Source organism: Mesitornis unicolor, unplaced genomic scaffold, assembly GCF_000695765.1.
Source record: "Mesitornis unicolor isolate BGI_N332 unplaced genomic scaffold, ASM69576v1 scaffold23034, whole genome shotgun sequence".
Classification (NCBI taxonomy): domain Eukaryota; kingdom Metazoa; phylum Chordata; class Aves; order Mesitornithiformes; family Mesitornithidae; genus Mesitornis; species Mesitornis unicolor.
The window spans coordinates 1632-29322 of NW_010179701.1; the positions used below are offsets into that span (position 1 = coordinate 1632).

The following is a 27691-nucleotide window of genomic DNA, read 5'->3' on the forward strand; positions in this document are numbered from 1 at the left end:
ACATTGGTTATGCGATATAACAAAGGAGAATAAAAAGAACAGAATGAAACAGAGAGCTTGCAGGACAAAAACTTGTCTAGAGGGACAGGCAGAAGTCTAGACAAGGCTCTGAAGAAGAAGGATATACAATACGAATAGCAGACATATGGAAAGACTAGTACACAAATGCCAAAGAAAAAGAAAAATCAGAACCACAAATGTTTCTTCTTTTAGATCAGTTCACACACCAGTTTGCCATGTTTTGCCTTGAATGAGATTGCTTGCCCCTTAGAGCATGGACTGCTTCTTACAGGTGGTTAGGAAGTGTGGCACAATTGAGCTCTTATTCTGCATGCAGCTTTGGGGCACTGCACTAATAGGAAGACCTCCTTTTTGAAATGAGTTTCTGAGTTGCGAGAACAATTTGGCAGTGATTATGCCTGACAATGTGCTGTCGGTTTGATGTCTTTTGTCCCAGTGCTTCATGGCTGGATAACTGGATGCAAAACTGTAATGGATAACCAGATGCAAAACTGTAATCTAAGCTCTAAACCCTATTTAATATAAAAAAACCTTAAAGGACTTACCTATGAGAGCAGAGCTCCCAGGACTGACAGTTATTTTTGTTCCTGAAGGAGAGGTCAGCACTGAATGAGTGCTGGTCCCAGCACTGGAAAGCACTGCTGTCAAGTCTTCTAGGTAAGGAAGAGGTCGTGGAGGCTCTGGTAACAGATTGGGAGACTGAAGTGATGAGTAACACTATAACAAAAAACATCTCAGGGATGTAAAAAAAACCCACCACGAGCTTTTGCTCCATTATTTGCTGTGCTGCAGTATTACCATTTCAGAGGGGCAGTTGAAGAAACTTTGAGCAACTACCAAAGGTGTACCTTGCCTCATGCTTGGTAAGGCACTAGAGAAAATATTAAAATAACATCAGGATCAGTATGACCACAAAATAAAAGAAATTCTGTCTGAAGGCTACCATGACATTCTGGTTGACACTTTATATGTGACGAAGGTACATGGTATCAGAAGACACAGCAGCTTGGATAAAAGAATAAATTTATATAGCAGAGAAGCCAAATCAAATGCCCATGGCAGTCAGTGGAATACTTTCTAATGTCTGCTACAACCTGGATCAAACCCTGATTAAATATGGTTATAACCCTGCCAAATCTTGTGGTATGCTTAGGCAGTGCTCCAAACGACTAAGAGTTCAGAGCTCAAGAGGATCAATCTATGCTGAGAACTGAAGGATATAGTTTTTTACTAATCATAATGCTATTTTTAAAATTGTTTGTGCTGCCTATCATTCCCAATTCTTTTTGTCATGGAAATTACGGGATATTTGATTTATGTGAATGGTGGTTTTATCCCTCTTCAATTAGATCTCTGCACACACTAATCAAGTTTTCCATTGTTGATCACAAGAAGTACAAGTCATCGATACTTGAACAGTTTGTTTCCATCAAGGAAATAAAAATGTGCTAAGTCTACAAACAGAAGTAGCTTGCATAACTCACAGTTACTTTTCATCTTTAAAAACTAAGCCACTTATAAAGATCAGAAAATGACTTAAAGATCATGTGGGAGTTTTTTACTTACAGGCTGAAACCCAGCTGATTTTTTTCTTCTTCAGATTTTTTTAGACTGAGTTTCTAGAGCCTGTCTGGATTAACAGGGAAATAATGTGACCATTCGTAAGTGGTTTTAATGTTGTCTACGAAACTGAAAAATCTCACTTTAAAACTTCCTCTTGAAGCTGCATCATCCATTGGACCTATGCTCACTCTAGTCACAAAAGACAAGACCTGTAACAGATGGTTTAATGGTGTTGCACCAGTAACAGGGACTAGGCTGCAAAATTTGACACTTCACTATGAAATGTACAGAAGCACTTACAAAGATTGGCTGGACCATTCATCTGCCAGGCATGGAGAAATGACAGAAGATTAATTACTAGGAAAGGAAACCTCTTTTCCAGATATCAAATTACCACCAGGTAACACCTCCACCCATAATTCACAGTTAACATTGTCTTTCCAAATGACCCAGCTGAGCTTTCTGTCTGTTGTTTAGAAACTCAAGAAAAAGTAAGTTTCACCCTTCACTGAACTTGGGATGTGCATTTCAAAAGCATGCTGGGTTTATGCACCTGTTTGATGTAGAATGGATCAGTATCACACAGTCAGTCATATATGGAAAGGCGGCTCAGGAGAGGCAGAGCACTTGACAGGGAAAAGGTGCCATCACTCTCATTTCAAAAGAGTCATTTTAAGACATGGTTAAAAAACGCTTTTCTTAGCTAGCAAGTGTGAAAGAGTGAAACTGAGTATCTCAGAACTGAGGGGTGCAGTCCCTGTGCTTTGACATTTTCTCCTTATCCATCTTCCTTTTACCACCACTTTGTTTCAGGTGATGTTGCCCAGAGAATAAATGAAGACTGATTATTTTCTTAGAGCAGGGCTGCCTGTGTGCCATTCCCTCTTTCCACATCCTCTGAGCAGTTCTGCAGGCTAGTTGTGCCAGTAGGTACATTACTGTTGCCACACATGCAAAATACCCTGGACTTACCAAGAACCAACAGCTGAGAGCTTTCAGTTACTTCCCCATGAAGATTGGCTGCCTTGCAGGAGTACAACCCCTGATCTGACAGAGAAACATTTGCAATTAGCAGCAACCCATCCTGCAGATAGTGAGCAGAAGACAACTTGACCTTGTTCCTAAACCAAGTAACTTCTGCTTCAGGAACACCTGGAAAAATATTGACAAAACATAACATTAGTAAGAAATAGTGGTTGATAAACAGTATTATAGCTGCTACAGGCAAAGTTCTTAAGATAGAAGAATTAAAGCAAGATTTTAATATGACATTTTTTAAGCGACATTTTTTGCAGTTCAGGTTAATTCTTTCACGTTGCCTGACTGTATGTTTTTTAGATTCCTCTGACTGGGAGCAGAAGAGTTAAAATTGAATTGAAGTCTTCCCTTTTAGAGTCCCAGAATTGTACAAGTGAACTCTGAACTCATCACTCTTAAAAGCAAGACTCAGAACAAAGGTTAATCTTGCATAGTATCCTGTCTTTGGAAGAAGCCATAACCTGGTGCTTCTCCCAGTTTCCCACTAGCTTCAGTTAAGGAACTTTCTGAGCCAGAAGTAGTTTCTGTGCAGTTAGGGGCCCTCGATGGACTTCACTTCTATTAATTAATCCAATTGTTCTTTCTGAAATTATGCAAACAATTAGCATTATCTTCAGAAAGGCAGTTTCACTGGTCTCACCAGAAGTCTGCAGACAACAGACTGTTGGAGATTCATAACCTCCTATAGAAGAATTGACTCCTTTTGCATGCTGGAATCCAAGATCCAGTTGTCTCTGCTGGGTACCCTTTTGCAGGAATAGGTTCTGAGGTGTAGTTGGCAAGACCTCCGGTCTTGCAGTAGCTAACATTTCCTTGCCATAGAGATCTCTACCTTGATTTGAATGCATACCAGATCAGGTATTTAGTATCACTGACTACTAACCAATTGGTATATGTGAAATGGTATTGGAAGTTTCAATAAATGGGACAGACCTATGGAGCTGTGCTGGGTGGAAATGATACTGTGTGGACCTGTGGTTCTAAGGAGTAGCACACCACTAATTCTGGTAACTGCTGGAGTGTATGCTCTCCCATTCGTGATTACCTTCTATATGTGGAAAGCAGTTACTTTCTTTCACATGAACATGCAGTTTCCTAGCATCTACTATAGATTAAGGACATGCATACAGGGAGTTCATCTTAAGTATCTGCTGCCTACCTAAATCCTTCCCTGCCTTATGTCACAGCAACACATTCCTTTGCCCATTGCCAGTACCCTTCTGGTTGTGCCTCCACACCATAAAACAAAATCCACTGTTTGTCAATTCTGTGGTCCTGGCATCAGAAATACCTCTGTGCTCACTGAGCATGACCACTCATTTGTCTGTATTTGTAGTGACCACCTGATTGCAGGTGCCCTGCTAAGCATGTGGAGATGGAAGTGGGAAGGGGACATTTTTCCTATTCTTTGACATCAAAACATTGTGACTTTTTTTCCAGCTCTCCGAGTCTCCTAGTGCCTTTGCCAAGACATCTGGAATGAGTATGTCTGAGCCTGGCAGCCAAGAAGGAAAGCTGAAGCCCTGGGAGGGCAGAGGGTCTCCTCCACATTCAGAAAGTACCAGGAAGCAGGCTGTAAAAGACTGCAGGGTATTTCTCACCTTTGTCTGAGGGTAAATAGCATATGCCTCTCTGGACGCTTCATGGCATAACCAGAGAACTGATCATTCTTGTCTGTGATGCTGTTTTCCAAAGGCTTACCCATGTTTGTGTTGCTACAACTCAGCTTTTCTAAAAGGATGGGCTGTTGGCCTGTTTCTGACCCCCTCACAGGGCCAGGGCCAGTATACAGCTCTCATTCTGGCTGCTACTCTTTGACCTATGTGGCACAGGTGGGCCAGAGCATCCAGGCGGAGTCCTCAGGAGAGTTCAGACAACCACTGGATAGTGAACAACTCCAACCCTTGAGTTTATTCAAGCCTGCGTGTTTATTGTGTTTCCATTGTGGGGAAAGGAAGTTTAGGAGTTGAGCTCTGGAGAGCAAAAGAGAGAAAATGGAGACTCTTCCAGTTCTGCAGCCCCCAAGATGGAAAAACACTCACATTCCAGCACTTATCCTTCCAGTGCCATCTTAATGAAGGGATGATCCACTCTCTCTTGCAGTCTAAGCTATTTAGAGTGCACAGGTTTTCACATTATGGCTATTGCTGAACTTAGAAATGGAAGTATCAAGAAATGTACCTCAGAAATAAACAATAACAAGATTTTAAAAATACAAAGCTTTCTCCAATTCCAACCAGGAATCATCATCTTTTTTTGTTTTGAGGACTAAAATCAGGTAGAGAGTTCATTTTTTTCTTGAAAATGAAGGAAGGTAAGTTTAATAGTGGGAAAAGAGGAAGGGATGAAGAGTGCTGAGAAGGTTAAAGAAGAAGGGAAAGGGACATACGGTGATTTCATATGACTACAGTCCTCAAGAGTGGTGACTCAAATAAAATACATGAATCAATACAGAGAGACAGACAAAACTAATTTGCTTCTTACAGACAGCCGCTCAGGTAGTCTTAGTACAGAAAGGCAGAATTCCTCTTGTATACACTTCACTACCAGAAGAAGCAACAAGGGGTTAAAGGTAAGACTCCTTACTGTCCAGGTATTACTACTGCATCTAGGAAAGGTGCCTTGTACCTACAAAATGTTCAGCAGCTCTACAAAAAATTTTTCTGACTGCTACTCTACAAAGTGTGTTCTTCTGTGTCTTTAAGGTGACATTTCTAACACTAACAGGAGATTATTTGAAATTAACTGGTACGGCTGTTCCTACAGTTTTGTTTAGGGAAGATAAGCAGTATATGTCAGTGAGCAGCAGCTTCATTTTCCTTTGTGCTTCACCTTTATTGACACATAAGCCTCAACACAGGGACCAGAGGCAGCCAGCACAGGGATGAGCAAACATATAATTGTGCAGCATAGCCACAAGGGGTAGCAAAAGCATTTAAATCAGTTCTGTTGGGTAATGACAAATGACAGACGGCTGAGGGGTTTGCCTTGCAGAAACAACCACAGAGACTGAAAGTCTGAGAGGTGCCAGCTGGAAACAAAACTCACTCTGCTGGGCAGGCAAGACTTTAGATGGTAAACGGTTGCCCAGGTCTATTCTTCTTCAGTTTTCCCCTCCATCACCGTGCATGCATCCAGCACAAAAAGACTACCTAGGAGACATAGCAAGGACAACTGTGCATGCCTATCCAGACAATTCTGCTAAACCAGGAGCTACTGAGGAAAGTAAGAAAACAGCAATACAAGGATCTAGCAGTGGTGGCTTGATTTCAATGCCACAATATTCTTGAAATAGTAACTTACACACCAGAATATGCTATAACTGATGAACAAATATGGGTCATAAAGCAAGGTAAAAACTAGAAAAATAGAACCTCCAGCATACATGTGAAATACAGAGAAAAGGAATACTTAGGTGAGTTGAAAAAGCTGCAAGCTGAGACATCAGAGAGAGAGAAGGATATACAGGCCAGGATGGTAACATATTTTAAGTCACTCTTCCAAACCCGTTCTGACTCAACAGTGATTAATGGTACATGACACTTCGGAGGCAGGTGCCTCTGTTAGAAGTCTTATGGCCTGAAGGATATAATGGAGAAATGCCCTAAGAACTGTATTTTTAAACATGGCTCCCCCTTTTATGTCTAACTATATTTTCAATCACAACTTGGGCCAGATTGATTGAGCCTTCTGGTATCCAAATGAGTATCTGCACAATCTAATGCTGAAGCCAACAGAAAGCTTCCTAGTGATACTGATGTAATCCAAGTTGGTCCCAGATCCCATTTGGAAGTGAAATTACCCACAGTAATGGAGTTGCCCACACCAGAACTGCTACTGACTTTCTGAAGCTTGGCGCAAATCCTCCACCTGGAAGTCACAGGCATCTGCAAGACTTGGTTGGGGGTTCCCTTAGGATTAGTTTTGTAGAAGACTGTGATTGACCACAATCACCTAACTATGTTTAAAAAACATTCTTTCACCTCCATAGACAAAAAGTGGCGAAGTTATGTCAAGTGAAATAAGGTTGATTTTCAAGCTTGAACAAAACCACACCACCATCTTAGTGGTATAACCAAAATGAGAGTTTCATCCTGACATAATTCATATCGGGGCCAATTAAACTCTAATGGATTGAGGATTCTTTTGTTTTACCTTGTCTTACAGCTAATATATAAAGATTTCAGCTCAGAACACAGATTTGTACAGTGCTTATGCCTTTCATAAAAAGTTAACAAGCAATATAAAATTACTCCCTATGCTCTGGTAATGTTCTCTTTCATTATCTCTTGTTTTTAAGAAACCATCTCCAGACTTATCAACACCTGTCAACAGCAATGTATGTTTCTATTCTTTGACAGTAAGAGCAGCTTTAGAAAATGCCATAACTATCCTCATACCTAATCTTTCTCTTATAGATATTTATTCTGCTGTCCTGCTGACTCTCAGTAAAGACATGTCCTTATATGAGCCAAGACATCAAGATCTAATGCATGCATGGTCCTACACTACAGACTACACAGCACAGTGATAGCAACACAGCTTATATTGATAAGATTAACAGGCACTGAATACTGATCTGGAACAACTCTCAGTTGCTGTGCTGGCTCAGGGTGTCCTGAAATTATGAGAGGGAAAGTACAAGAAGGAAAAAGACTATCGCTTTACAAAGCTGTGTGAAGAGTTTTCTTCATCTAGATAAGACCCTATATAATTTCTGGATATGTTTGTTCTCTTTCTAATTATGCCCATTTCACTCTCACACTCTAATTTCTTTTTTACTATCAGTTTTTATTACATTAACCATTGCACATTAACGTACTATGAGTTGATGACCATTTCATTGCTAATGTCTTCTGGGGAAACTATGCAGTTGCAAAGTTCATCTACTCTGATGAAGTCACTAGGATATGACACGTTTGCTGACTGAAGCAACAGTGCTTGTTACTCTTCTTAGCATTGATTGTTCTAAGCAGAATGATCAGAAATATATTAAAAGGCTGGATAATCACAACCCTGATGCTAAAACAAAAAAATTGTGCTTACATTAGAAGGAGAATTATATTAGTTGTCATGTTCTTTAACAGGTTTTATGACATGGTATATTCTCCAGACATAGGTGAGACAATGTAGAGAAATCACTCTCTTCTTGGATCTCTTCCCAGATCTCTTCCCATATGTAGCTTTTTTTTTCTTTTAATTGCTGTTGAATAATTAACACTATTTTTATGACAACAGGATTCTAGTGCTTATAAAATATTTCTGCCCTCATTACTCATTCTCTTGTTCCCTTTGTAACATCACAGCTTACGGTTGATGACTTTATTATAATTTAAACAGTATTAATCTCTGGTGTCAAACAGTTGACATTTTCCAAGGAAGCAGTAGCAGAAAATAAACACCCATGAAGAAAATGACAATTTAAGCAAATTTCTTCTGTATCACAGAAGAATCTAATATACAGTAATGCTACTAGATATCAAAAAACCCTGTTCTGTTAAAGAAGATAGTGAATCTGCTGTGACATTGCTAAAATTTTCCATTGTGGACATACACTGTGATAGTAGATGGGCTTCATAAAATCACTAGAGGTTATTTCCCTCTCAGAAAAATCACTGAATCTGTGCACCTCACCATGTCATGCTCCACTCCTGTAGTTTTCTGATGTCATAAAAACTGTGGCAACTTTGCCTAGCCATGTCCTGTTCTTTTTATGATGTCTTTATACTGAAGGGGAATGCCTGCACTTCTTAAATCAGCAGTCATTCTCTGCATCTGTGGGGCCTCTCCATCTGCAGCTGAGAGAATCCAGAGAGAGAAATCCAAAATATTTTATGCTCGTATAATATTTGGACTCTTTCACAAACTGTCAGTGCATGTGATCCATGCAGGGGCCTGGGAAAAGGAGTATAACTTTCATCTCCTTGTTCCTTGAAAGACACTGGACATCAGTCTGATGGCAAGAGTGCGTCTAGAATTAATGTTGAGACAGCAACAGAATTACTGGATTTACTTCTTCATGAACCACTAGAAAAAATGATACTGTATTTTTCTCTCATGAATCCCACAAAGAGTAATTAATAAATTGAGATCCCAGCCTGCTGTTCGCACACCTATTGTGTACTGATTTGCTAAAGGACCAAATAGTGAAACCTGAGCCAATTACTCGTTTTACTTATGAATTTGCATAAGGGTGTGGTTGGCAGCACTTGAAGAAGGAAAACTGACAATGGCTACGTGCTTAAACCGAGCAGGACGTGTAAAAAAAGCAGGACATTTGTGTATTTGCAGTGCAGATGCTTATTTAGTCATCTGAAATAGCTGCTAGGGACAAGAAGCTAAAGCAAGGATCTAAGGGACTTCATAGAGGTCTCCACTGCAGATACTTATGTAACCTTCAGCATGGCTCACTTTGTGTTTTGCTCCTTTCCCCTGCTATTCCCCCTTGTACTAAGCATGGAAGTGTAATGAATCAAAGGTCTGTTCCTGAGTCTTTATTTCTCTCTTCCCCTATCCCACCTCCCCGTACCAACACCATTCCCAATGACAACCATAGGACTGCAACACGCAGATAAGGTCATCCTTTTTTGGTCACCATTGAAAAGAGGTAAACTGCCATTGTAAGACCAATTGAGTCTCTGGAAAAGAGCTTCAGGGAGAACCCTGTTCCAGCAAAATTCCTCCAAATTCCTGCACTCCCAAGTTGAAAAAAAGAAAAATTAGAATGTGCTAAGATGCCCTTAATTTGAAAACAAACCAGAGTGTGGCAGGAAAAGAGGGAACTAACAAGAGTGGACTTTGAAAATGCTATCAATGAGGAAACGCGTCAGTCTATGCTCGAATATTGTCACCAAACATCTCCAACAGGTAGGAATGTGTATCAGTTTTGCTGTATCCACATCATACTGTGTATCTCCAACAAAGATGCCTGTTGTATTGTATTGTATTGTCTCAGAACAACTTTCTTAATCCACTACACTTTTCATGTTGGGATTGATAAAAGAAGGACTATTTCTATGCTAAAAATTAATGGAAGCTTGCCCAAGTCCTAGAAAAACCTTTCAGTTTCATCCATCTGCACTTGGACACACCAATTTAGCATAGAAGCCCACATAAATTTATAGCTGAAGGCACCTGCAAGGGAGACCAAGTAATTTCTCACCTGCGACTTGGCAGTTAAAGGTAACGTTTGCTCTCTGGATTGTTTTCACTGTGCTTCCAATATCAACAGTGACAGCAGGCGATTCAGTGTTGGTCACAGTCGCTCTTGATGCCTTTATCAGTGGCTTTCCTGTATAAAATATGCACCAAAGTTTATCACACCAAGCATACTGGATTTGCATGGGATACATCGCCTTGGACACTCTGTGTAAAAGTACCTACACAGGACAGGTGGATGAGGAAAAATGCTGGATTATGATGCCCACCCGTTCTTTATATTACAATGTCACCAAATTCTAAAGGAAAAGCTGTCTTGGAAAAAGAAAATACAGAGTTAAAGCAGAGGCAAAATATCATTAAAGCGATATGGACACACAGGAGAACCAGCTGAATTAATAAACACTAGTACAATTGGATCTGCAGCAAAATGTTTGCCTGGTACTGCAACCAAAATATCACCCTTTGCCAAAGGCCAAACATAAGCAAATGAAGCCTCAGTGATGGGTACAGGCACAATAATAGTGCAGGAGGTTTAGAGCAAAATGCAAGCTGTTTCTACATATCAACCATGTCTTCTTTAACCTACAGTGGAAACACTGGGATTGGGAAGACCAGACCATAATCAGAACGTTTTCTCATAATGGCTAGTGTAAGATAAGGGACATAAACAAGCTCCTTTCTATCAGATAACTTGTTTTATCTAAAGCCCATAGTAACAGTGTTATATATTAACATTGCTTATCACTAACAAAGAGATCTGCTTTGCGTGCAACAAACTTCAAATAGTTTTCAGTGTGCTTCCAATACTGGTGACAGTGCGCCAGTTGGTTAAGGTGTATCCCTGCTGTTGTTTTGATGTTTTGTGGCAAAGCTAAAGAAAACAAAGAAAAAAATCTTCAGCTATCCATCAGCCTTTGATGTTCATGAATGGTCTCTGCAATCTCACCAAAAGATTAAAAATCTATTAGCTGTTCAATGCATAAACAAGTAGTAAACCATTAAGAAAATGGAAGCATATTCCACCATCTTTTTTCCACACATGTGTTAAACTGATCAGAAAATTCTTCAATGAAATAAGGTTTCAGCCGCATTCCTGATCCCTCTAAAGACGGTCTCAGCTTTCCAGTTCTTTCGGAGAAAGTACTTCCATTATGCCAAAAATGTTGTTGCTTTGTTCCAAAAGTTGTTCAGTATCTCATATTGATATTTATGGCCACATTTTATAAGATGTGCAGCTCATTGCCTTGGATGTGAGATGGAAATGTATGCCAGTTCCTATGCAGAGTTCATCTTGAGTTGGGGATACATGAATGCTAATTCATCTAAAAGGGTTACACTGTGATAATTAATTATAATCAAAAAGCTAATAGCCTTCCTGTGCCACATAGATACTTAATGCTAAGTTTATTTTTCTACAGCTTCACACAAAATTGTTTCCACAAATTATATTGTACAAAGACTATGGTTTTTAAACTCACTGGAGCAACGTAGACAGAATAGAAGTTTTGACTGATGATTTTTTTACCTCATGTTCAGCTTCTTGCTGGTGCCACACAAGAGGTTTACTGTGGAGTCTCTCCTTATAAAACACTATGCTGTCATAGCAGCAGCACCACTGCTCTGTTGCTCGGGCTTCAGAAAAGGTATTCCTGATCTGCAGTAGTGTGAAAAGGATCAGTATCTTTGTTTTTGTCTACATGTAATATGTAGCTCTGATGCACATCTTCCTTTTCCATACTGGGGGACTCAGCTGTTCTCCTTTTGAGAGACAGATAAGTTCTTCTTTGTAGTTGGTTTACTCACCATCAGAGCTTCACTGCTGCATTCTTAGGTTTTCTTTATGCTCCTCTTAACTGAAATTTTCTCCATGTTTGGTGCAAAAAACCTCAAGCTTATCAACAGCTATTCCTTCCTCTAATTGTTCATGGATACACTGGCAGCTAATGGTCACTGACTAAACACTGGAGACCTCCAAATGCTTCCACATTCTGGAGCAGTGAAATGGAGAGGTATGAAAAATCAATAAGCTTTCTAGCATTCCTAATGTGTTTCCTTTTGTCTTTGTGATAAATAGGACACTCTCTAAAACATCTCTGCGTCATCACAGTCTTTAGCTGTCTTTTCTGTCCTTTCATCTTACTGTTTAGGTCCTTGTTCACATTTGCTGCTCTGTCCTTCTACAAGTCCTGATGTAGCTATGAGCCTGCTGACATTGCCTACCAATGAACCTTATAGAAGCTGGATTCATGTACTGCTTCCCATTTCCCTTGGCTTTTATTTGGGTGAGTTTTCTTTAAAACATAAATCTAAACTAACAAAGAATATTTAGTCTGGTTTAGATTTCAACCATTACTAGAGAAATATAAACACAGAAGTTAATTTTTTGTGAACCTCTATTTGCCAGCAATTGAAACAATGTAAGTCATGCTTGTGCCACAGGGATCAATATGATACAGGGCTTGATCCTGCAAGGGCCCATCTTCTCAGCTGTGGTATTTTTCAGGCTTGGCTAACATATATCTGAATCAGCCTTCAACCAGTCTGTTAGACTTGACAAGATCAGCAATAGGTTTAAAATGAAGCACGCGCACTGGGAGACTTGGACTGCACTGCCCATACAGGCTGTGGCTAACCAGGATGTACATTATCTTGAGAGCATGTCAGATGCAGCAAGTGAAAAAAAATATTGATCTCTCACAAAAACCCACAGATCTCACAAATTGTCTGTAAAAGTTGTACTATGGCTCAAGGCTTTCCAGAGTTTCCATATGACCTATGACCCACCTTGCCAACCCAGCATCCACAGCCATCTGTTGCCCCACAAACAGTTTCTGTCCAGAACCATACAAGTGGCAGGGACCATCGTGCAGTCATGGAGAATAAACTATTACCTGCTAGAGTGACAGCAATGGAGACAGAGTCAGATCCCAGGGCATTGGATGCATTGCAAGCATAGAAACCCACATCAGCTTCCACGGGTGCTAGAATCTGCAAGGAGTCATCGGGCTGAAGTAGCATCCTGGAGTAAGACAGAAAGAAAAATGTAATAGTCCCTTAGTTTGTGTGAGCATGAATATATTTACAGGGATTTTTTCCAGTTTAGATAATATTTTTACAGTTCAGGCCCTTAGGTTATATTTGAAAATCTATTAAGACAGTTAAAGTATTACATTGAGACTGTGAACTGTGATTACTTAAATTAAATTTTAGTCTCATTCTGAGTTCTTCTACTCCTGATATGTGTGTCAGAAAAAGATTGCTGCACTTAGGACATCTGCTCATTGTTTGTGAAATCTTCTCCTCTGCTGTGTCACCTCCTGTATGATGTTGCATGAATTGCCTAGCCTCCCTGTCTCCCAGTTCTGCAAAGTAATAGTAGCAATGGCAAAGAAAAAGCCAAATTATTGCAGGGGAAAAAATCATTAAACTTGCTGAAGCTAGGCAGAAAGAATTGAAGTGAATAAATTCAGTGTTAAAGACTGAAATAGCCTCCAAATTCTTTGATTGCTGGGCAGTTTATAAAAGTTCCAGCAGTCTTGTTGCTCCCCTAATAGAGGAATATTGAGCTCTTCCATGAGCTGAACCAACTGTTTCTTTCCTCTGCCAGTAAGAGGAGCCTACTGTGATCTCCATCTACTGCCCATGTTAAATGGGATGAATATGACCTTACATCTCTTATGAACCACTTCTTTTCACAGTCTGGTTTTGCAGTGGTATAACTCTATCAGGTCCTCACAAATAGCTGTTTAAGTGACAATTCAGTCTATGGGCTCCTGTTAATACTTGTGTTCCCTTCTCTTCAGCACAGTATTTCATCATTATTGTCCCTTTTATTTTTTTAGCCAAAACTGTTGGTAAAACCTAACGATAAATTACTTTTCTCATCAGCAAATTTCAGCAGCTGTTGTATGTTAACTCCTAGTTGAAGCTGTGATTGACAGTAACAAGGGTGAAAGTGCGGGAGGAATACATCTGTAAAACACAAGGAATAAAAGTCTGCTCACTGATCCTGGAATTGATGAGTTTCTTTCCATTCCCACACCCTCAGTGAAAACTGTTGTCTCATGGACCAAAAAGCAGTAGATACTTGATATTGCACAGCACTGTGGGTGGTAGATCTCTAAAACAAACCAGATTAGGATCACCCATCAAAATCTATTATAGGAAAAAATGCAGAGTTAAAATTCTTTTTTGACCCTTTTTTTGAGTAATAGTAATAATTATTATTAATAAAAGGAAAGAGCTGCCTTTTGTTTACCAGGTTTTGCAAGTGCCTAGAAAAATGCACATTTGCAAAACAAACAATCATTTTTAAATTGCATTTTTGCTTGCACAGCAAAAAACCCCAATGGTTGAAAGAATTCCACCCACACTTCCGCTTTCAAGGATTTTTTCTTTCTTATCATTTAGTCATAAACAGGGCAGACTTCTAGGTAGCCACTGCTAACAGTGCCAGCAACTAAACAACTTCTTTACTTATAAATCTAGTGTTAGCAAGCATCAGTATCTCACACATAATATTTTTATTTTAACACTGACTGGTTCAATCTCTACAGGGAATTCATTAGAGCTTCAGAATTTGTCCCAATTTTTACAAGCATAAGACAGTTAATAGTTATGTGTGTTCTGCCTGCATGTTTGCAAATATAGCATGTAGGCTGGCCAGCCACTCCTACATCAAACTAAGACCTACAACCTCCTAAAAAAAGGTTTTAGAAAAGTTTCTGTCACCTTCAGTTTGAGGAAAGTGCTTGCTTAATATTGCACCTTGTAAGACACAAGGGATCATAATTTGTTTGTTTTTAATCAACTTTGCTGATGTAAATCTCTCTAAAGTCATCTCAAGATTCAGCACAAATATTTTTAGAAATAGAAATAGGCCAGGTAGGCACCTGCTTTTAAAAAAAATAAACTCCAATGCAGCTCCATCATCCTCTTTTTTCAACCCAAGTTTTAAACTTTCTCTAGAAGAAAAAATAATGTCCTCTTCTTTTCAATAATTCTTTCTGTTATTTCTGTGTCACAATTTGGCATAGCTGTTTTTCTTGAAAGCAGATCTTTTATTATCCTTCTTTATAGAATGTTTTTGGCTGGAGTCCCTATTTGCTCGTAGACTGCTATTTTTGTTAGGTTCTGATTTGCTTGTCAGTGGTGAAAAAATACCATCTGTAGTAATCCTTTCTGTCAGCAGCATGTCTTCAGAATCTTGTTTATGGACTTAAAATAATACAGCTAAATGTTTAATCAGTCTCATCTCAGTTGCTCCACACTGCATTGTCTCAGACAAAAATGTATTTCACAGGGCCTATGTGTGTAACTAATTCAGATGGTACCTCTCAAACACCTAACTCTGTATCATCTACTTTTTATATTTTGCTTCATGTCCATTTATAAAATACATTTCTGTTTTAGAAGAGTTGAATTTGTATCAAGTATCAAAGAGCTCCCAGTGATGGAAATTAAAGCATACTTGAAAAGCTTACTAAGCAATGCATTAATCCTCCGAAGATTTTTCAGTTTTAAAATTGATTCCTAAGGAAGTTGATCTTAATTTTCTTTGAAATAAAACATTTACAACCCTTAGAGAAGTCTCCAGCCTTTGGTATAGATACTAGTAAACTCTGAAACTACACTCAGAACCTGTTCTGGTGTTGACACTTTAACCTTAGGAGATGGTGTGGACACTCATGTTAAAAATGCACCCAGGCTGAATATGCAGATTCAAGTCAAGCATCTTTTACTGTAATCACACACATTTTCAACTGCTTCATTTTTTGTTGTTGTATGTTTTCATTCTATTGAGTAAGTGAAAACCAACACTTTTTTGGGGCCTGTTGTTATATCTTTCTGTGACAGTACCTAGACTAAAGATAAAGAAACTAGTTTTTGTGAATGGAGCTATGTGTAGTAGAAGTCACAAATACTTTTAGGCAGACAGCGCAGCTCATGGAAGGAGGCAATGAGAGTAGAGCCATTTGTTGCCACATCATTGGTCCAGACAAAATCCATGACAGCAATGCACGAAAGTGAGTGCCTTTATCTCAGTATTTGGTAAGATGCAATACAGGTAGCTATCACCCAACGTAAAACCAGCAGCTTACGCTCTAAAAATCACAACACAAACCAGATACAACTGGAATCTCAGTATACTCAGTGAGGCATAAGCTGAGGGACTTCAGCACAACTCTCTGACCTTACTCATCAAAATAATCTTTTGTTGACACTGATACAGGAAGGTCCACGTCTATTAATTTTCTTATTTGCATGAAGACAGAGGTGGACTGGAAAACTAATTTCTCTTCTCCATTCAATGGCTGGCAAAATGTGCAGAAGACAAGCTGCAGAGCTGAAAGACAGCTCAAGCATACCAAACACAGCCTCATGCAGATGGCCTTGCAGTTTAGAGTTGTATCCTACAAGACTGCTTAAACTGCAGCTTTCATTTACACAGCCAACTGGCGGCCAGCAAGAGCATTCTGAGCTAAAACCAGAATACTGCTGTTAAGAACCCAACAGAACATCTGCAATCCAATTTTTAAATGCACTATCATTTCTTAACCCAGAGATATTTCTTCCCTCACCACCAACCTAGAGGGACCATAAGTGACGAGCACAGAAGAAAGTTCATAAAGTGGAAGTTGTCTCAACCTTTAAAGAAGGGTTGCCAATGAATAACACTACTAACTGGCAAGTGAACTGTACCTATTTGAGGCTTTCCAATAGAAGTTTAGAGCACATGTAGTTGCCTAAAAACTCAGAAATACAATGCAGCATTTAATACAATTTCAGCCAAACTTAATGGAAAAAAAAGGCTGAAAGGCATTGTAAAATGAAAAATATAATAGAAACTAAAATTTCAGAAATCACCAAGATTGTTCTATTGTCAGCTAAATGAACCTGCCTGTTGCTGCACCATGGCTGCTTATATTATATAAGATAAACTTGTAATTTTTTCATGAGTGTAGTGTCCAGCATTAGCTACATGTGGACTTTTATGAATGCTCCATTCCCTTTCAAGCATACCACAGAAATCACAGTCATTTCAAGTAGAGGAAAAAAAACAAAAACCAAAAACCCTTAATGGCACAAAATTCCCACAGGATGTAACCACTGGCAATGAAAATCTATATGTGAAACTTTTGGGGGACCATGAAGATATTTTCACAGGAATATGGCCAAACAAAGGGATACTGTAGGTCCAAGTTTTGATTAAGACTGCATGTGATTTTCACAAAGAGATACATTCTTCCTCTTATTGTCCACTCACTCCCCCTCCGAAAGATGCCATTTTCTGTGTGAAACCTAGTATACACAGTAGCCTTCAGACACAGAAAGATGGACAAGAACCAGGAAATTCAGTACATTAAACAATGATTTTTGAGTGATTCAGTGGCCAAAGTGAGAAAAGAGCTAAATAAACTAATTGCATAACTATGCAGAAGGAGCAATTGTACCTCTCCATCAAGACTTTACTGAGTGATCTACAGGCACCACACTGGAAATTAATTTTTGCCTTGACTCTGTCTTTTCTTATTTCTCAAGCTGACTTTATGACCAAATTCAGATATCTTAACTGAGGTCAGTATATTGTGCAGAAAGAGCTGCTAGCAGGTACTTGGGCTGCTTTGTCGTACCATGTTAGTTAATACAACTGCCTCTTACACTCTCTGCCTATCCTTATACACCACTTTTTCACAGATCAGGACCAAAACATCAAATTTTAAGTATACACATGAGAAAAATATATGTTTTCAACACAGTTAAGCATATAACTAGCATTGTAAATTATACATTCTTTTGTGCTCTTGCACACAAACAAATAATGTGGAGTAATAGGCAGGTAAAGGCTACTTGAAAGAGAAACAGCATCATATCTGTGGTACACTGATAAAAGCATTTTCTCAGGCAACATGTGGGACCAGCACACTGAAGTTTGAACAGATGAGGGTGCACCAACCCACATAAGACTAATGCTTAGAGATCAGTGTATTAAGATGACAGCATAGCTGCAAATAGCCATGAAGTATGGTTCCACAGTTTCTGGCCTCTATCAGAACATATACAGGGAATGGTGATTGTAATGCTCCTGGGGTTTCTCCTGAGGCAGTTTTACACACAGGTACATGTGTGGAAGGCAGAAGCCTCACTTCCTCTGTCATCTGTTACCACAACCACGTCCGGCAGACTGTGCTGGAGCACTGTGAGAGGTGCAATTCATAACTCCAACAGAGGATAATAGTAACAAACAATAATCAGTCTTCAAGTAATCAAAACCAATATTCATAGCACATACCTTCACCTTCAGATGGGAAAACACACTAAAGCCCCCAGCGTCCAGCTGTGGAGTGCTCTGTTGACTGCATTAGGCACTTATGTACTTGAGTACTTTAAAAACTCTTCTTTTTACTTACTGAAACAGAAGTAAAGCTCCTGATTTCCACACCATACTGACCCAGCACCCAGATGTTACAGTGCCCTGTTTACCACTTCACATGTGTTAGCCCTTCTTTCTGCTATGAAATCAGACTACAGCAAAATATGGTTTTGTCCATGGAGCTGACAGGCAGTAAACATGGAAACTGAAGAGTCAAAATATAAAATATGTTCTTAAAAGTTAAATAATAAGTTTTACCTATCATTATATTTCACCTTCTCTCCATTCTTAGCCCAGCTGATGGTGGGCTTTGGGTTTCCTACTGCTTCACAATGAAGTAGCACGCTCACTGTGCCACTGGCTAGGACCACCGTCTGTCCCAGGTGAGTAACAACCTCTGAAGCAGAAAGCTGTTGTGCTGCTGAAATCTTTCGGAGGATGGCAGGCTTTTGTGCTCAAGCCATTTGCCAGGTCTGCAGAGATGGGAAGAAGTGCTTCAGCAGACGATATCCTTAGGGAGCTGGTAAATCCAGAAACATGTCTGTGAAGAGGGTACCTCACTGAGGTTGAATCTACTCTTCGCCTTGATGCTTTCAGGAGAGATTCCTGATGCTCCAAGTGGCTCTTGAAAACCTCATGAGCCAGGTGCACAACAAGCTGCTCAGTGTAGATATCTTTAAGCTCCTCAGGCTGTTGAGACAAGTTCCTTATCATATCATCCAAGCGCTTCTGCTCTGTGACCATGGTAAATGGCAGGCTGTACTCTCGGCTGTGGTCCTCCTCTGAGGATGCTTTTCTCTCCATGGACTCCTGGGCTTCCCAGGACTCCTGATTTTCCCCTGGCCAGCCCCTGTGCTGTAGCAGCCTCAAGACAATATCATCATACCAGCTGCTGGGGTCAGCAAGGTGTCCTTGCTTTTCAGCCTTACTCCCATTGAGGAAAATCCTGTTGATATGTTTCTCCTGTGTTCGCAAGGCTACATTTAAGCTGGCCATTCTCATGGCCTCTTCCTCCCTAATACCAGTCGGCTGCCCAGCAATGATCTTGTTGCTTCCAATCAGTTTAATTACAAAATGCTCCTGGGCTGGCCCTGCTGTGCAGGTGTATGTTCCGGTGTCTGAAGGCTTTAAACGATGGATTTTCATGTACCCATAGGGTGCAACAATCATGTGAGCTGAACTCACAAGTCTCTTGCCATCCTTCTCCCAAGTAATCATTGATTTCCGGAACCTTCTTGTGGGACATTGGAGAATAATGGAGGTTTTTGGCAGCAGGTAGGCATACCCACCCACAATAAAGTGTAGCTTCCTCAGCTTCCTTGTCTGGATGTAGACTTTCTTTACAGCCATAATATGGGGGCTTTGCTTATGAGCTGGCCTGTTGTGCCCTGAAATATCATTAATACTGTTAGTATGTGATACTGTTAAACAAAACAAGCAGGTTACTTTGGTGCTGGCAGCATCTGATGCATTAAACAGGAATGGGACAAACTGAGCACCAGCTGCTGAACATTAAGTTGGAGCAGTTAAGTAAGAGGAGTAACAAGGCACACTTTAGGAATGCAAAAGTAGTCCCACTCAGGGTACATGTGGAAACCAAAGATCCAGGGATAAAAGCTTTATGGCAGGGACAAAACTTGAGTGACAATGTAGTTCTGAAGTATTTAGATAAAGATTGTTGCTTAATAAATACATTGAAAAGACAAGTGTTTACCATCCAGACCCTCAAAGGCAACATGATCTTGCAGCTGAGTGGTAAAGAAGAATGAAAATGCTGGTACTTCAGGAGGTAATGTTGAACAGAAAAAAACTGTCCACAGTAGCCTTAAAAGCATGGTAAATGCTATTAAAGCTCACTAGTTCAGAGTGTTCTTCCAGTTTCCAGATCTCTGTGACAGAGATCTCTGTTATGAAGCACAAAATAAATCAGCATATTATTAGTAAATACCATGCAACATTTGGTCCTAGCTTTGGTTCTGAATATCTGATCTTCTTTTCTCCCTGACATACCCAACATTTAGTAGTTTCACAGTTCATAATCAGTTTTGAGCTGAAGCTAGGCTGACTGTCACTTGTGCATATCCAGTTGGCTTACTGCAAGCCAGGAAAGGGCATACAGGGAGGCTATTGCTCTTGTGAAGAGCAACAAGAAATGCATGAAATACCAACATAAAATACATCTAACTCATGTTGCATAATTAATTAAAAATTCAAGGTCTTAGAGTTTTCTGAGTGACATAATAAAATAATACATTTTGAAAATAATACATTTTAAAATTATCTTCAACAAAATCCCTTACCAACCATTTTCTTTGCAGCTGTTCTTGTAGTTTATTTGCAGCTGCCCTCAGGCTGCTGTGCTGTATCTTTGAGCCTCTACATTCCAGTTGTGAAATTAGATCTAGATTTGGGTCAGAATTTTGAGCCAGTTCTTCCAGAAACAAGCAGCTTCCTTCCAGCACATTGGCTTAGACCCAGCTCCAACAATAAAATTTATAGCTCTCATCCACCTATTTCCCTTATTGCTAAGCAAAGCATACTTGTTCACAGACAGGAAAACTCAGCAGCAGCAGCCACTCTGCACGACTGAGTAATACTAGTGCAAGAGAATGTTATGGAACAGATGGCAGCATGGATTTCTTAGTGATGGGCATTCAAAAAGCCCCCTTTCCCCAGACATTCCCAAGTATCTTTTCTACTTACTTGCACAGATGCCTAGTGCACAGGGCCTGATCAAGGATGAGAATGGCAAAGGTGGACACAGTGAGGAACTGATGATGACAGAGCCTCCAGTTTTCAGCATCTTTCTGCAAATGGCATTTCGACTCTGGGTGCCCTCTCCACAGCTCACTGAACACTAGGAACAGAATGAGAAACCTTAGGAACAAGGTATATTAAAAGCAAAAGAGTATATTAAAAGCAAAAGGGTAGTCCTTGTCCCAACTCCCACCCCTTCACCTCCCATATCCACATTGCATACTCATACCATGGTATAGATCAGTTATGGTTTTCAAACTGTGGTAGCAGAATAAAGCAGAGCAGCACCTGGCCAGTTGGTTGCAAACAGTGCAAGCAGAGTAGGAGATCATCCTATCAGGCATTTTCTGTCTTTTCAGGCTTTGAATCTTCCCACGATCCCTTTAGCAGTTTTTTCTCTCAGATGTTGTCACTTGTTTTAATGGTACCATGCTACAGCACAAAGCTTGTCTTTGCACTTTGTATCTGTATGTTTGTGTCTGCTGGCTGGAAAAAATCTCGCTTATAGCCAAGAGCAGACCACACTGAGTTACACTTCACAGACACATCCTGTTCTGCTAAAATCTGGCCCAGATTTAATCTTTGAGCTTTAGTGTTGCAGATCTATTAGAAATAATAAATGGAAGATTGTTTCAGATACCAATGAGTTACCTCAGCCGAGTAGCTACCACACATGGCTTACACAAGGAAGTATAAACCCTCTAATACCAGACTGTGATGCTCAATGCACAGGTGGAGATTGTTCAATGGAATTCAGCGTGCTCATTTTATTTCATATTTATGTATACAGCATCACAGAAAGTGAGAATACAGGCAGTGCCGTTGCACTGGGATCCAGGCAGCAGTCTGTAAAGGTGCTGGAAAGTAGGTTGAGTGCTGTAAAGTTGGTAGCACAAAGATACATGCACTTCTGTTACATGTAGATGCACATGTGGTAATGGGAACTGGACATGACATGAGAGGGGGAAAACGCTCTAAGGGTAGGAAAAGCAAGAACATGACAACCTTCAAGTGAAATGGGCAGGAAAGAGAGAAGTCAGATTTTATTTTACTAAGTGCCAATATGCAGAAATGCAAGTTGTATGGGTGTCAACATAAAAATAAACCATGTAGCAACTTCTTGTGAAGAAGGACAGACTGGGAAGAGAATTACTATCTTCCCTGCCAGAATGGCTGTGTGTTTCCTGGCAGCAGACTTAATGAGAATATCCACTTATTTGAATAAAATGTCAAGAAAGATCAACACACAAAGGGTGTGGGTGGTACAGCTCTGAAATGTGACAATGCTTCTTTCACAATTAGGACAATTTCCATCTCTTTCCATGAAAGAGAACTGGGAGAGCAGAGGCAGAGATTGCAAGATGATGAATGATTTTCATGTTTACTGGCTTAGAAGACCAAATTATATTTTTAGTTATACTGTCATAAATATAAAGGAAATTTTTCCTAAGCCACATGGGGCCAGAAAGGGAGCCTGGGGAAGTGCAAGAGACTTGAGTAGAATGAGTTTGTTTTGTCATTCCTAAATTGAAGGAAGGAAATAGCTAGCTAACATTGCAAAAGAAGTGTGCTAAAATTAAAAAGAATTGGTGAAAGAGACATTATGGTTGGACTCAATGATCTTAAAGGTCTTTTCCAACCAAATGATTCTATGAAATGATTCTGTGATTCTTCTTGGTATCTGTAATGATGTGCCTATAGCAAACTGCTATAGGGAATCTCTACTCTTCTCTGCGTCATAGGGAAAGGCTGGAGTGGCCCCAAGAGGAAAAGACTATTAACATCAGAACAGCCAGGCTTTGGGAAGAAAAAGCATTTAGCTTGGGGGAGTAAAGATTGCTCTTAATTGATGCCTTGGATTAACATAAGCATAAGGCATGGAACAAGGCGGGGATTTATTGTTTTGAGCATGGTTTGTGTTAACACCAGAAGGGAGGTCTTAATGGTTTTGTTAGATGGCTAAACCACATCTGTGGAGGCAAGTTCCAAAGAGGAACACTGAGTTAGTGATCACATTCCCTACCAGGACGATAACAACATATTACAGGACAAAATGGGGCACAACACGTTTTGTGCAGTATGAGCTAATTTAACTCTTTTATCCCAAGAGACAAAGGAACTTCATCACCAAGAACAGCACAATACTTGTGCATACAAAGAGCATACCTGTGTCCAGTCAGAGAGAAGCCACTCATGGGGACAATCCTCATTTTTGCAGGCTTGTTGGGTAACTGGCCTTGGCATAGAGCAGAAGGTTTCTGGCAGCTCTAACAAACTTCCATCTGCCAGGCGCTGCTTGCAAAGTGTATCTCGCTTCTGCATACCACCACCACATGTCTGTGAACACTGTGGGAGATGAGAGTCAGTGCCCACGCACCACACTTGCACCATGGTAACTTGCAGCAAAAATTACTTGTGAATTTGGATAGAAATCAAAACTCAGTTTTGGCCAAATAGAAAATACTTAAAAAAATATTTTGGAAAGTGGAAACAGCTTATTTTGCTAATATTTACAAAAATGGCTTCATTATTTCAGAAATCTTCTGATCTCAGGCATTTGTACAAAAGACACAGAAACAATGGGTTAGAATTGCGGCATGGATGTGGAAAAGCTGTCCTTTTCTGTAACCACCAACTGGAAATGAGATACTTGCACAGAGTGTGTAGGTTCTACATCCTAATCACAGAGCCACAGAATCACAGACTGGTAGGGGCTGCAAGGGACCTCTAGAGATTGTCTAGTCCAATCCCCCTGCCAAAGCAGGTTCACCTACAGCAGGTTGCACAGGATGGCATCCAGGTGGGTTTCTAATATCTCCAGAGAAGGAGACTCCACAGCCTCCCTGTGCAGCTTGTTCCAGTGCTCCGTAACCCTTAAAGTAAAGAAGTTTTTCCTCATGTTCAGATAGAAATTCTCATGCCCCAGTTGGTGCCTTTTGCCTCTTTGCCTGTCGCAGGGCACCACTGAAAAGAGTCTGGGCTCATCCTCTTGACACCTGCCTTTTAGATTTTTATAAGCATTAATAAGATCCTCACTCAGTCTTCTCTTCTCCAGGCTAAACAGACCCAGATCTCTCAGCCTTTCCTCATACAGGAGTTGCTTCAGTCCCCTCATCTCCATAGCCTTCCACTGGACTCTCTCCGGTAGTTCCTTATCTTCCTTGAACTGGGAAGCCCAGAACTGAACACAGTACTCCAGATGTGGCTTCACCAGGGCAGAGCAGAGTGGGAGGATAACCTCCCTTGACCTGCTGACCACACTCTTCGTAATGCACCCCAGGATGCCATTGGTCTTCTTGGCCACAAGAGCACATTGCTGGCCCATGGTTAACCTGTCGTCCACCAGGACTCCCAGGTCCTTCTCTGCAGAGTTGCTTTCCAGTACGTCATGCTGTGACCTGTACTGGTGCATTATCCTTCCCTAGGTACAGGATCCTGCATTTGCCTTTGTTGAACTTCATTAGGTTCCTCTTGGCCCAGCTCTCTAGCCTAACTCTCTAATGTCTCTGCCTGAGTTCTGCCTATGCTACTTATTGTGCCAGAGAGAGTGGAAGAATCTTCTCCAGCCACAGATGATTCAAGACCTTCATTTCCAGGATTTGATTATACATATTAGATATCAGTAGCGATGAACTAAATACTTAGCTTGAACTAAATATTCAAATTCAGCTTGTTAAAAAAAAGGTTTTTATTAGCAAGAAAAAGATCTGGAAATTTGAGATTGTGATAAATAAAAATTTCCTCAGTTTATTACTTTGCTTTTCCTTCTTTTTGTAATTTTCTCATTTCCCGTTTCTGACCTGCATGAGGTCTATTGCTAGTGCAGCTCAAAACTTAACTGTCCAGCCCCAAATTCCTGTCACTGAAGACTTTCTGTACTATGTAATTTCTCTTATTTTTATTTCATGTAGAAGTTGTATATCAGCTGCAGTCTGCTGTTAGCCTCGGTAAATTGGTTTATAAGGTTAATATAACAAACCATTAAATATCCATATAGCCTTTTTATATTTATGGCTGGCATGATGGCAGTGTGTACTTTTTCCAAAAAGTGAGGAGGAAAGGTTTGAGTCAAAGTAAATTGGGATGAGTAATATCCAGAGAACCCACCTTCCCTCTCTCTTTAATGTAAATATCCCTCTCTGTATCCATATGCTACCCAAGCAGGGCAAGAAATTTTGAACAAGCAGATTTAACAGCTTTCCTGAGTCTTTTTTTCTAAACTTGGTTGCTCAGCCTTTTTTCTCTATTTTTTTTCCTGAGGTTGGTAACAGACTCCCAGTTCTTCTGCTCAGTCCAGCCAGCTCAACTCCTTTTCTCCTTTCTCCTAGCAAAGAACAAGGGGGAGCTTGCACTACATTGACATGCCCAGGAGTTGCTTATAGCTTACAACATGGGAATTATGCCTCAGAAGCAGAAAAATGTATGAATTATTAAATCTTATACTCAAGTGGTTAAAAAGGGACTGTTTTAAAAAATCTTGCAGTCATGAAAGGCCCTTCTCTCTTAAACAGATTGCTGTGTAAACTTGAATGCTAGCCTGATTGTTTGGGATATACATTTTCCTTGAAAGATAGAAAGGAAGTGCAAGAAGACATATTTATATTCAGTTTGGTTTGTTCCCTAATGAGTAAAAATAGCTTTTGTTCTACTTACTTAGAATGCTACAAAGCTCAAAGGCTTCCAAAAATTAAACAATACTTCAGTTTTCAACAAAAGAAAACATTTATCAACCTTTCATTTGAGGACAATTCATTCCTGATGAGAGTCTAAATCAAGAAAAATATGATTAGAAGTATTATTTCAAGATTTCCTAAGGGCTGTCATCACATATCAGAGTCAAAATAGGTTAGGCACTGTATGACTTCAACAAAAGCATGATCCTTCTGTCAATCAGTCAAATCCTTGGAAGTCTCCTTGACTTTCCATCATTACTGGATAAAAGACTAAAACAAAACAGATATTTTCTTGCTTCTTGCCCTTCAGTCACTCACATAGCTTTGTTCTTTGAAGAATAATTTGCTACTCAACACCAAACTCTATTGCTCAGTGCCAGAGAGAGACAAACACAGTAATGAGATTTCTCCTTGTGGTCAGGAATACCCTTCTAGGACAGGATTACTGCACTGAAGCTGTGTCTGTACCTGAATTTTACCTCTGGAGCCCTCACTACCCTGGGATCTTGCTGTATTTCCTCTAGTGGAAGCTTCCAGACCTCACATTTTTCCAAGAAAGAGAGTAATCAATGACAACAACATCTGCTTGTATTTAGAGGCAACATGAAACAGTAGTTTTGAGAGGATCCTCTTCTGGGCATACAGCATCTGAATAATGTGTTCCCTCTCTGCTGTGCAGAAAGATCTCACAGCACTGTTACAACAGAGACACTTCGTCCACCCCAGTAGGTAAAGCATGTCTGTTTGAACTATGTCTCAGGATATTCCTGCCTCCCACAGCTTCTGAGCAGAGCCAAGCACAATACCCCCTGACATTCCTTTACAGGGGATCTGGGACTTTGCCAGGGTACCAATGTGCAGAGTGGCATATTCCCCACATTGCTGCCTAGTTTGACAATTAGCTTAAGCAAACATGAGGCAAGGCCAACATCAGAGAAGGCAACCAACACACCTGATTTTGCCAGCAAGTCATTGCTGGTTTTGTGCTGCCTTTTGCCATATATTGGTGTGTCTGTGTGCCTGCATAGTAAACCAGAGTGGAAAATTAATCTAGGCTAAAGCTAATTATGTTTCTGGCTAGCTTTAACCATTGGGTGACTGCACAGCACTTCTGCAGATATAAAGGAGTGGGTACGATATAGGCAAGAAAGAGATCCCCACAGCAGCTATTTTCTCCTTTATTAGAAGGGCTAGCATATGTAATCCTAAACTGTTGATAGAACTGAGGCCTTCGCTTCTCCCATAGCAGTCATTGCTTTGGTATCTGTTCTGCTCATACAAGAATCTGTAAATGGTAATTGACACAAAAAATTGATGGTGCCATTGAAAGCAAAGAGAGAAAGAGGGCCATCTCTCTGCCTCAGCACATGCCTATGAACATCTACACACATGCATACAGTACACAGGATTCAGGCAAAACCACCATTTCCATTGTTTGGGAGACCAGAAAGCTGGTCTCTTCTCAAACTTGTGGAAAAGAGGCAGTTATTAATGAAAAATAAAGAGCTAGGCAACTCAGTACCACAGCTGCTACTGTTCTGGGTCAGTAGCTAAATGTCTGACAGGTGCAATTGCACAGTCAGTCCTGTTTACAGGAACAGTTGAGGAAGGAGGCTGTCCAACCCCTCAGGTCTTCCAGGTGTTTTAATTTGCATTGCCCTCTGCTCAAGGTGGTGGGACTACAGCAGGACAAGTTTTGGCTTCACTCTCAAAATTAATTCTCTGCTATGACTCTACAGTAAGATAAAGCATCTACAAAGGCAGTAAACATTTTTCTCTCAACAGGTCTTTCAGTAGCTTTCTAAGGCCTTACACTTGTAGATTTAGGAAGGACTTTTTAAAATATGGAGAAAAAATTAGCTAGGAAAATGTCAGAAAATCTTACTAGTTTTCCTATGCTGGCTCTGTTTTCAAGCCACTGTTCTAGTTATCTCTGGGGCAAGGAGAGCACTGAGAAACTAAAACAGAATACTGAAACTGAGACTGTGGTGCTTACTCAGTTATAAAACACAGGAGGATGAAGATCTACGAATGGTTGTCTCACATTTGAGGTCTAAATATCTGAGTAGATATTTACATGGCCTTGTGAAAATGAAAGCTCATA

At 40.2% G+C, this 27691-nt stretch overlaps 1 protein-coding gene across 1 annotated transcript in view; it reads right to left on the minus strand.

Moving 5' to 3' along the window:
- Positions 1-566: 566 nt before the first annotated feature.
- LOC104535485 (ADAMTS-like protein 1) overlaps positions 567-27691 on the minus strand; it is a gene marked incomplete at both ends in the record, with an annotated part of 84469 nt that continues 57344 nt past the window's right edge. Inside the window, 8 exon segments of the mRNA XM_010182877.1 lie at positions 567-701; positions 2557-2736; positions 9785-9913; positions 12675-12802; positions 18416-18610; positions 18612-19545; positions 20861-21014; positions 23081-23260. Coding sequence (XP_010181179.1) covers positions 567-701; positions 2557-2736; positions 9785-9913; positions 12675-12802; positions 18416-18610; positions 18612-19545; positions 20861-21014; positions 23081-23260 — 2035 coding nt within the window.